Raw genomic sequence first — 11,747 nt, forward strand, 5'->3', positions numbered from 1 at the left:
CGCAATGTTCATTTTACATTGCCGTATCCCATGGCGATGACAAATCCATCCTTATGAAACGCCGATCTCGCGATCGCTGTCAACGAGATCAAAAGCGGAAGTAAATAGTCAGATAGGCACGTTAGCTACCGAGGGGCGTAAATAAAAAAGTGATACGTTCAGCGTGCAAATCACCTGCATTTTTTAACTGGTTAATTTTAATTCTAATTTAGAGTCAAGTTAGTGGAAACGGTTGATACATAGGCGCACCTGAGACGTGAATCCGTAACAGTCGCGTTACAGGCTTCCGATAGCACGTTTTGCGGCCTGGGACTTATGCTAAGTCAATCAGCATTGTTACCGCTGAGTTAAGCTAACGGCGCGTTTAGCACCTTAGCTTAAACTAAAGACTAAAGTGGCCACTTCAGCAAATGTCCATTCTTCATCGAAGCGTATAATCAATCCGGGCAGTGGTGACGAAACAATTTCCGGCTGGATATAAAATGATAATAGAAAATCTGGATGCTTTGAAAACATGGCTGTCTGACACGCTCGAGCCCATGTAAGTAGAAACGTTAGCTGTTAGCTGCAACTAAGTTTACACTGTAGTTAACTCGGTGTGAATGAGATTTTGTTCCACAAGCATACACTTACACCGCAGAAAAGTGTGGATGGCATTAATAGTTCATTTATTTAATAACGTCTATATTATCCCCGAAGAGCTGCTTTCATTTTAAAGTTGTTTGTTCTACTATTGTAGCTGCGATGCAGACCCATCAGCACTCGCCAAGTATGTTGTTGCCCTGGTGAAGAAAGACAAAAGTGAAAAAGAACTAAAAGCCTTGTGTATTGACCAGTTGGACGTGTTTCTCCAGAAGGGTACCTATTGATCTTATAATAATAATTTGTCCAGCAACAACTATTGTCTGATCTTCAACATGGTTTATATTGACTATTTTGTTGTTATTGAATCAAATTATCTTCCAGAGACTCAGCAATTTGTGGACAAGCTGTTTGATGCTATAGACAGCAAAAGCTACCTGCCTCGGACGGAACCACCACCCACTTTGGCCAAGGTTGATAAAGATGAGGCGAAAAAAGAGGAGGTAACTTTTTTTTTTATCATAAAATGAGGATAAGTGGTTTGGAAGATGGATGGATAAATGTGTTCCTAATTGTATCACATGAAAAGAAGGGACAACCAGACGCATATCATAGTTTCACCTTTATTTAGCATGTCTCTATTGATTGTTAAAATTGTATATCAAATTTTATTTTCACCTTTGTAATGTAAAATTGCAATTTGGCCTAACATGCATCACATTTGTTGTTCAGGCAAACAGGGAAGAAGAACGTGACAAAAAGTTCTCTCGAAGAGTGAATAACAGCCCTCCTCCAAGTTCTCGTTACAGTAGAGATAGCAGGTGTGTGCAGCAAATGTCAATTTTACATGTAATGTTTCGTATCATCTTTAACTGCCTATGATATATGTTGTTGTAATCCAAATTATTAGGAGAGTAGATGATCGTAAAAGAGATGACCGTTCCAGGAAGAGGGATTATGACCGCAACCCACCCAGAAGGGACTCTTACCGCGATCGCTACAATCGGAGGAGGGGTCGCAGTCGTAGTTACAGTCGTAGCCGAAGCCGGAGTTGGAGCAAGGATCGTAATCGAGACCGTGAGCGAGACAGGGACAGAGACCGGGACAGAGACCGCGACCGGGATCGAGCCCGAAGCGGGAGTCCTCCACACAGCAGAACTCGTTCAAGAAGCAGGAGTAGAGGTAAGACAGTGATTGTTGCAAGTGCAGATATTTGCTGAAAGAAAATGCATTAAATACCAGCATTAGGAACTGGCCTATTCCAGTTGTGATAGTGGCTCATTCTGCCCTGAATAGAAAGAAATACTTCGGATACCTGGCAACACTTATTAATAACTTCAAATATCAAGCTGTTTGCACTCAAATGATTAGTTTCGGTTTAATTTCTGTAACTCAGGTTTCACTGTAATGCGTCACACTCTTCGTTTACAGAACGGGATCCTGGGAAGTTGAAGTATGATCACGATCGACCGGACAGGTTGGAAGGAACTGAGGCTTACACCCCGGCTGTTCTGATTTCCACCACAACCACTTCCCATTTCCCCGTGCCAACACTGAGCAGTACCATTACAGTCATCGCGCCCACTCATCATCACAGCAACAACACAACTGAAAGCTGGTCAGATTTCCACCCAGAGCACCCTGTGGATCGCGGCCCTTTCAGGGGGCCCCCTCCTCAACCGAGAAAACGGTGCCGTGACTATGATGGTGAGGAAAACAGCGCTCATTAAACCCATGTAGACATTATTTTGGTAATGGTGTCATGTCTGTCCTTCAGAAAAAGGCTTCTGCATGAGAGGAGACATGTGCCCTTTCGACCATGGCAGTGACCCAGTTGTAGTGGAGGATGTCGGTCTGCCCAATATGCTGCCCTTCCAACCTCCACCCATCCCGGGTGTGGACGGTCCTCCGCCCCCAGGCCTTCCACCTCCACCACTAATGAACCCCTCACCTGTGAATCTTGGGCCTCCTGTACCTCCACCAGGCACTCTTCCACCAAGCCTTCCGCCCGTTGCAGGTAAGAAATATAACATGAAAATCCTCAACATGCTGGAGAATAAGCACTTGCATTTTGAGCGAAATTTTGAACATTGTCTAAAAAGGTTACAGTTACATTTTATTTTGATATGCCTCTCCTGACAGTCAATAACAACATCTTAAGTACAGAATTATTTCCGCCTGTTATAGGTCTTTACATTTTTCTGCCATTTCAGGACCACCGCCACCTCTTCCTCCACTTCAACCATCTGGAATGGATGCTCCTCCAAATTCCATTACGAGTGCTGTTCCCACTATTGTCACCTCTGGCATGCGCTCTTCAATGCCTACACCACTTTTCTCCTCAAGTAATAGTAGTTGTGTGACTTTGATTGTTCGCTCTTTAATGCCTTTGCAACCTATTGACATAAATATTAGTTACACCGTTTCTTGTTGTACTCTATTCGCCAGATACGTATGAGACTGATGTGTACAACCCTGAGGCTCCCAGTATCACGAGTAACTCCAGGCCAATGTACCGTCACCGGGTCAATGCCCAGAGGCCCAACCTGATTGGCCTCACTATGGGGGATGTGGACCAGCCACAGAAAGGTAGGCCTCATCTGATGGCAAACATAATTTGATTCTGGATCAGTATTTCATATATTTTATTACATGGCTTTTGGAGACATTTTGAATAAATTTACATCATTACATGTAAAAAAAATAGATTTTCCATTCATGTTCGACATTTTCAGCGTATATAATAATTACGGCCTAATGGTCTTATGGCCTTACCTGTGTAATGGTCAAGTCTTTTTGAGCAGCATTATGTAGACCATTCAGTTAGGCTTTGCCCTTCCTCAGACAAAGTTCCAAACAACAGTATGAGAATTGTTATGGATTCTGGCCTGAGGAAAAGACCAGCTGCTTCACATGATGGAGGCATTCTCCACAAGAAACCTTGGTTTGACAGGTGAGACGTTAAGTGGAGTATTACCGTGGCGGGATTAACAAAAGTCGCTTCACACACACATACACACACTTTATTCTTTTGCTCCCCAGACCTAACTATAACAAACCCAACCACTTGGGCTACCACAGAAGGGGTCCCTTCAACTCTACTAACACAAAGCTGCTTGTTCGGCAAATACCCTCTGAACTCAACAACATCAGCAAACTCAATGAACATTTCAGCAAGTTTGGGACCATCGTCAACCTGCAAGTAAGTCAACTTTTAACTGCTGTTTCTTTTGTTTGTCTACTGTCTGGTGGTGCAAAGGTGAGCAATTCTGCCCATGAGCTAATATTTAATTTTTTGAGCATGCATGTGTACGTGTCTGCCAATGTCATTTAAATATAAAGAATGTGATTTCTCTTTACAGTGTATAGTTGGATCTTTGCAAAATAAAGTTTAAGATGGACATTTGATTCACTAAGTGTTTGAAATACTGTTTATATTTACATATGTTTTAAGCTTTAATTTAGGCAATTATCTCTCTTAGGGCTCGTAAATGCAGAAATGAAGCTGATCTTTTTGTGAATTATTTTTAAAAGGTTTCCCATAAAATAAAAATCGTTTCAAGAAATATGTCCACATGAAGGCGCTGAAATGCCGTAGTATATATTCAAGGCCTGAAGTGGCACTGTAATGCTGCCACAGGAAGTCTCCAAACATTAAAATTAGCTTATTAACAGCAATGGCAGGAATGAAAAGGAGACGTTTGTGTAGATTTAGGACGAGGTAGAACTTCAATTTGCAAAAGAAAGCCCATATCACCGTCAAGGTAAAGAACGTCCAACACGATCCACAATTGTTGCCGTTGTTGCCATGTTCGTGCACAGTCACGCGAAAACTACGTCATCGTTTCAGGAAATGTGTGTGTGTAGGGCACTGTTTTGAGATCTATCTTTTGAGATCGCCAACTCCATGTGGACGAAACATTGAAACAATAAAATAGCTTAACAGATACACAGGAACACATTTCTGTGTGGACGGGGGCCTCCGGGAAACTTCGTGGCCGGTCTTGGTCCCTAAATTGTGCGAATAGTGGGGATCCACAAATCCTTAGCATTAAGGTTTCATTCCGTTAGTTTTAAGGAAAGCATTATCCCTCAAATAACAATTTCACAACTATTTTTGTGCCATTTATTCTGCATTGTTACCATGTTTTAAGATATGCTCTATATTTCCGAAGGTGGCCTACCAGAATGACCCAGAGGGTGCGCTGATCCAATTTGCATCCCCAGATGAGGCCAAGCGGGCCATACAAAGCACGGAGGCTGTCCTCAATAACCGCTTCATCCGAGTGCATTGGTTCCGGGAGAATGGAAGTGATGGACCAGGACAGGGTCTGCCTCACGTACAGCAGTTACAGTCACAGCTAGCCATGGTAAACTATTATTTTTGGTCTTATCAACATAGTCTTGAGGTTGGGGGAAATTCTCACTGCACAAATTATCATTCCTACACTGTTCTAGCATCGTTTGAGTTGGAATTTTTTTGTTTCAGATTATGTACACATTAATGTCCAAACAGTACAGCAATTCCATTAATACATTTTCCAGCAACAACATTTATGGGTTGAGAACCCTTTTTTTTTTTTTTAAACAGCATTTATTGAAATCTTTCTGTCATTCAGCAGCCCTCGGCGACGTCGTTGAAGCAGTCTGTCAAAGATCGCCTTGGGCCTCTTCTCGCTGCAAACTCTGAGCCTTCACAAGATTCCAGTGTAGCTTCTCAGGTGCGTATTTGTGGGAGTTCTGCGAGTCTGCTTGTCAAAAGTATAGTATTTGTAATGACATGTAACCCCTTCGCCCTCTTCCAACTAATTCAGAACCCTGCTAAGGTGTCAGTGAAAGAGCGTTTGGGTTTCTCAGCCAAACCTGCTGTTCCTGTTGAAAAGGTAACTGTCAGTCAATCAGATCTTCATGTTTCCCTATATATTGTATAAAGGTTTTTTTGTGTTCACATTTTATGCAATTTCAGGTGTTTTCAACTTCGGCAGGCCTCTCAAAGACTGTATACAATCCCGCAGCCTTAAAAGCTGCCCAAAAAAACAAAGACGACTCTGTGAAGAAAAAACAGGTGAGAAGGGAAATGGTGCTAAAAGACTGTAAGGGGTCACAAACCCCCCGGCCAGTACCTGTTCTTGAAATGTAGGATGATGGAAGTATAATTCTATATTTATAAATATAATCATACCAGAGGTGGGCGCGTCAATGAATTTTGAGCGTTTGTCAATTGTCAACAGTCGGGAGCCCCTTCCGTCATTGTCAATCCATCAATACTTCATCCGTCCATGGTGACGAAAAAGCCACTTACTTATATAATATTTCAAAGTTTCCCGTCATTTGGCAATTGTCAACAAAATGGGCATCCATCATTGACTGGTTGGTTGACTGAATGCCTCACCTCTGAATTACACCGTTTCAAAGATTTGTTGTTTTTCTATTAACTAGTAACGGTTTTAGTAGAAGTGAGAAGTACTTCATGCTACACCGAAATGAAATGTAAACTATAAACGGAACGTATAGTGGGAAATGCCCAGTGGTATTGGTTGCGCTCTACTGTAATGCAGTTGTAACATTCAATAGCATCAAGTATTTGATAATGTCCTGTCTGATAAACACTTTCACAGGAAGCCCTAAGGCTACAGCAAGATGTGCGGAAGAAGAAGCAGGAAATACTGGAGAAGCACATTGAAACACAGAAGGTACGGTCATCTGGATGATTGTACTGATGGAGGCTGAAGAATTTTAGACATTTAATTAGACAATTTTATTTTGTCTATAACTAATTTGACAACCTCGTTATTTTTCATGTACAATTTATACCTTTAAAAACACATCTTTTCTACTTGCTGTCGACTGAAAATCACATCACATGAGCTCAGAGCTCAGGTAACGACCAATCATAGCATAGTTTGCAAACGTCACATGACCAAACCCAGAAAACAGGTGAGCCGTGATAGGTTGTACTAGAGCTCGGAGCACCTCTGATGTCATTTTCAGTCGACAGCAAGTGGCAAAATGTGTTTCTGAAGGTATTGTACATGAGAAATAATTTAATCAAATTAAATGCTTCTGAAAATGGCTAAATGAGTCCAAGTATCCCTTAAAACATTGAGTGAAGTAGTTTCCGTTACATTCCAAATTAGAATAATCTACATTGGCAATCAGATAACTTGTAATATGTGAGTTGTGGAGTTGTAAAAGTTTAATGTGTATTTAGCTTAAAGATGTCACATGCAGTGTTTGACGACAGTAATTGCTTTTAAAATGTTCCAAAACACGATTGTTGGCTAATGCAACCTTATGCCCTGAAATGCTCAAATTATGCCTCTGCTGGCCACAGCTCCTGATCTCCAAACTTGAGAAAAACAAAACAATGAAAGCAGAGGATAAAGCCAAGATCATGGAAACCTTGGGCACTTTAACCAAGAGCATCACCAAACTACAAGAGGAGATAAAAAGCATCTCAAGCAGCAGCAGCAATCTACTGCCCACAGTCAAGACCAAGGCCCAAGTAATACTTTGTGAATGCTCAGCACAAACATTCAGCTCTTATTGTATTCAGTTTTTTTTATTTGTTTGTTTTTCTTCCTTATTTGGACATGATTTTGATTCTGTCTGCCTTCAATTTCTATCAAAGATAATATAATGTAATGTTGTTTTTTCTCCCAGGCTCAGAGAGAACTGCTGGATACAGAACTGGACCTGTACAAGAAGACTCAATCCGGAGAAGACACTGCTTTGTTGAAGATTAAGTATACCCAGTTGCAGATAGAGGTACAGTTGTGCTAAATTTGCATATGCTGCCAGAATTTTTAAGACTTGCTATATTCTTAAAAGAAAACCTGAGTGATCAGTAAAAACACATTTATTTTATTTTGAAAGGACTTCAAATTGAATTATAAAGCATTTCAGAATAGCACAACCATTAAACAAAACACAGCAAAAAAAAAAGTTCTCACTTCCAGTCATACATGGTTATATTTTCACTTCAATTTCATTTTGCTTGCCCCCCGTGCCCCTGTTCAGGCTGCTAAAAGGGGACTGCTGACACCGGGCCGAGGTCGCGGGATCTCAGCTCGAGGGCGTGGCGCTCAGAGGGCCCGTGGCAGAGGTGCCAGAGGACGGGGAAGAGGCCTTCCACTGCACGTGGTTGTGGACCATCGACCCAGAGCTCTGGAGATTTCCGCTTTCACAGAGATGGAGCGGGTACATCTGCTGCCACATTTTGCTGTAAGTCTGCTTATTCCTACAGTACTCAGAATAAGACAGTAGATGTCTACGAGATGCACTATTATGTGCAGTCCACCAATGCACATACTGGTTACATTATCCCCTTTGGACCCATAGATGATTGCAGTGGGCATAACATTTGCGTGTCTAAACCATTAAAATGCATAATTTGGATGATGTCAACACTTCTGGTTCATGATTGGATCCTAGCTAACCAATCACAATCGCAAGTTGATTTGCATGATGTTTGTTAAAAATGTTTCATATAAGCTTGGTAAATTTACAACACGTTAAAGCCATATTATCCTGGCGTCCACTGTATTTTATTTTTAGTCTCAAAATTATTTAATACTAGTAATGTCTTTGTTATTCTGCCTGTGACGAATGCATATATACTTCATGTATTATTTTTGTTTGGTCGTGTGCCGTGAGAGTTTTCTAATGTAAGAAATGTCATGGCTCCAAGATAACAATCACAGATGGTTTCTAAACCAAACTGAAGTTCCTAAACTGTAAATATGTATGCATAATGTGGCACATAGAGCGATGTTTCTGTCATTGGACGGATTGTGAAGTGACCGATGTTCCATGTTGACAATTTTAAAGCAATTTGGAGAAATTGAAGATTGCCGGATTGATGAAAACAGCTTGTCTGCCGTCATCACCTACAGGACAAGAGCAGAGGCTGAGCAGGTGAGTCACCTTCTAAATGTTATTGGCAATAATGCAGTAGTTCTTAACCTGGGTTTGATGAGTCAGTATCAGGGGCTCGGTAGAGGTCAAAAGACATACCCCAACTCAAATGATTCTGTGAATGCGCATAGAAAACTGGTGGGGTTCATACCTCCAGCAAGATTAAGAACCACTGCAATGACACATTGTTCGTGGTGTTTAATTTTTTTCCCCCTTCAATGTGTTTTAATCTTGCATGCCTTTTTTTGCCCACCTGCAGGCGGCCCTCCATGGCATCAAGTTGAACAACCGCTATTTGCGCCTGGCCTGGCATAAGCCTGTCTTGACGCTGCATGCTGCTGATGTGAATGAGGCAGAACCAGATGAGGATGAGGTTTGTGCTAAATCTGTTGTCTCTTGCAGATCAACAGACACATTTGTCATATTGCATTCCACATTATATAGGGCAAATGTGGTAATTCCATCATAGCACACAAGAGGGAGCCATTACACAAGGCTGCTCTGATTAGAACTTTTCTGTGCAGTCAGTGAACGATGTACTAGTTTAGAACAATGACAAAAGGTTAGCTTTTGTTTTCCAGCTCTTATATTGGATCTCTTTAGCTTCAGCATGTATATTTAATGTTTGTATGTGGACTGTCTGCTCTCAGCTTGCTAATTTTTGTTTTCTCTGCAGTACCCCGAAGAGTCCCTGAGCGATGATGCCTTGCTGCAGGATGACGACGAGGAAGAAGACGACAACGAACCTCGCTCCTGGCGCAGATGAAAATGATCTCAATGTTATTTCGCAGTTGAGTGCAACAATGACCAGTTGTTCAGCAATTTATTTATTTTAATGCCTGTTAATAAATCTGGTAAGGCACCTAGGCTTGACACCACACAGATGTAACTGGCTGAAGAAACAAACAACTTGATTTTTAATATGTATTCCAGATGCAACCATTTTTTTTTTTAAAATGCTCTTATTGTAGAATTGTTTTTCTTTTCGTTTGTAATATGGATAACTAGTTTCTCTGGACATGTGACATTTTGCTGAATATTTGCTTTGAGAAAACAATTCCTGTAATGCTGTTTAACAAAATGACAGACCATAAAGCTTTTTCAGAATAGTGTTACATTGATTGGTTGAAAGTTCATATGTAAATATATTATGTCTGGGTTCAGATAATTTGTACGAAAGCTTACTTTCTCTGCTTTAATTTTGAATTGTCTAAAAAAAAAAATGAAATGGTCAGAAAAACTGCCAAAAACAGGTGGGGAAAAAAGTATGGCAGTTAGACAAGCGCAATCCTTAAAAAGCTGTAACTGACCATTAAAACAAAAAACAAAAAAATGATCACCTAATGAGCAAACTTCCTGAACAATTCCTCCATCCCGCAATTGTGGGATTGGTAAGGAAACCTTCAATATGTCAATGATTCCAGTCCAAGGTAAGGATCTATCAACAATTTCAGTCATTTGCACAGTACAATGTACAGTATCCACAACAGTATAACTATGTGAATCAAATCCTTGGAATGTTTATTTTTGTTGCAGGTGATCTTTCCAGAAGAAATTAAGAAACGTCAAACCTTGTTGGCACTGTTAATATGGAATTAATTTATATTAAATATATGTATTTTCCTATTTCCTTAGCTTGTGATTATTTGCTCCCATATACAAATTGTAAGAAAATGTTCTCATACAGCATATATATATATATATATATATATATACTGTATGAGAATATATATATATATATATATACTGTATGAGAATATATATATATATATATATACTGTATGAGAATATATATATATATATATATATATGCTGTATGAGAATATATATATATATATATATATATATATATATATATATATGCTGTATGAGAATATATATATATATATATATGCTGTATGAGAATATATATTCGGAAACAACAATCTCAGATTTCACAAAAATCGATCGGTGTATAACTCAATTGATAACTGCGCAGAACATTAAGTCATAGCTATTTCAAACTAAAAATAAAGTGTGTTTTCAAATTTAAACACATTTTGTAGAACAATCGCAAGTCACAAAGCTATGTCATCTGTGTTGATCAGCTTGGCCTTTCGCTTATAAATCCAGCAGTGACTTTAAGTGCTGCTAAACTTGGTGTGTGTATGAGGTGGCTCAGCACCCACAGAGACTCCCCGCAGAACAAGCTCCCACAATTCCTCAGCCTTCGATAAAAGAGGACAAATAAGCCAATCAGCATGCAGCACTTCAAGTGTTCCCAGACCACCCCTGGTGCTTGTCTGGCTCGCAGATATAATTGTGAGGAATCAGATTTGTGCTTGTACAATTTTGGCCCTTCATCATTTAAGCTTTCCACACCACCATCTAGTGTAGCTAACCCTCATCCCTCCGTCTCAGTGAGAGGGGGTGTTAAAGGCCCCCCTTCCGCCAGCTCATTTACCTACTGTGGCGTCACCAAACCTTCACATACACGAGACAAAGGAAACATCAAGCTTCATTTGTGCTCAAACAAGCTGTAGGCCTAGTGATTTTTGCTTGTATACATGCATTGGCATTGTTCAGAACTTCAGGCTACAGCCCTGACACTGACAGAAATCTGTGTAGCCCCAGTTATTGCCCTCCAGCATTTTATTTGATATTCTAAAATATATTTGAGAGACTATTTTAATTTATTGTCTCAGCCCACCTATGTATAGGACAAGCCCGCCTTAACCCTCGGATAAGAAAAAAAAATCCTGGAGCTGTCTCTGGTGTTATTTTATTTGTCATGGCATCCGTGTGATTTACACAATTAGCCACATTCCCACACGTGTTACAAAGTTACAATTCAAAAACACAGGTGACTTGCTGCTACATCTAATTGGACAAACCAAAAGGGAGCGCTAATTAGACCTTGATCTTTCTCCCATTTTCTCTCCTTTATACTTCCCTCCTATTTTTTTCTTCACTGGTAGTTTTGGACATTTTGACATGTATACAATATTCTCTGGGGTCACCTAAACATTTAATTAATTTATTTATTTATTTACTGTTGAGCAAGATTGAAAATTCAGTTATGTTGACTACAGGGGATATTTGTGTTCAAACTTATTATTTGTCACTAAAAAGTTTGTTTATTGGGGCCCGTAGGGGCTTGAGAAGACGCTCGTATGTATATGCAGCATCTAGGCTAGTGCATAAAATAACACACTTTCCAGTGTATTTATTCAGATTCATTTGAAACATCTAAGCCTTTTCACAACACA

The 11,747-nt window shown here is 40.1% G+C and overlaps 1 protein-coding gene across 4 annotated transcripts; it reads left to right on the forward strand.

The window, feature by feature from the left end:
• Window positions 1-89: 89 nt before the first annotated feature.
• On the forward strand, window positions 90-9,614 carry rbm26 (RNA binding motif protein 26). 4 transcript variants are annotated; one of them, XM_077564443.1, is made up of 22 exons: window positions 90-541; window positions 740-858; window positions 967-1,085; window positions 1,315-1,403; window positions 1,493-1,764; window positions 2,014-2,289; window positions 2,360-2,599; window positions 2,796-2,936; window positions 3,031-3,171; window positions 3,427-3,535; window positions 3,625-3,784; window positions 4,758-4,952; window positions 5,202-5,303; window positions 5,397-5,465; window positions 5,549-5,647; window positions 6,201-6,275; window positions 6,917-7,087; window positions 7,246-7,350; window positions 7,603-7,806; window positions 8,413-8,499; window positions 8,759-8,872; window positions 9,176-9,614. In XM_077564443.1, the coding sequence occupies exons 1-22, from the start codon at window positions 483-485 to the stop codon at window positions 9,263-9,265; spliced, it is 3,036 nt and encodes a 1,011-aa protein (XP_077420569.1). In that variant the 5' UTR covers window positions 90-482; the 3' UTR covers window positions 9,266-9,614. The 4 variants fall into 4 exon arrangements, with proteins under 4 accessions (XP_077420569.1, XP_077420570.1, XP_077420571.1 ...); XM_077564444.1 differs by having other exon boundaries at window positions 5,205-5,303; XM_077564445.1 differs by having other exon boundaries at window positions 2,796-2,927.
• Window positions 9,615-11,747: the final 2,133 nt, after the last annotated feature.

This window comes from Vanacampus margaritifer, chromosome 4 (genome assembly GCF_051991255.1).
Source record: "Vanacampus margaritifer isolate UIUO_Vmar chromosome 4, RoL_Vmar_1.0, whole genome shotgun sequence".
Taxonomy (NCBI): domain Eukaryota; kingdom Metazoa; phylum Chordata; class Actinopteri; order Syngnathiformes; family Syngnathidae; genus Vanacampus; species Vanacampus margaritifer.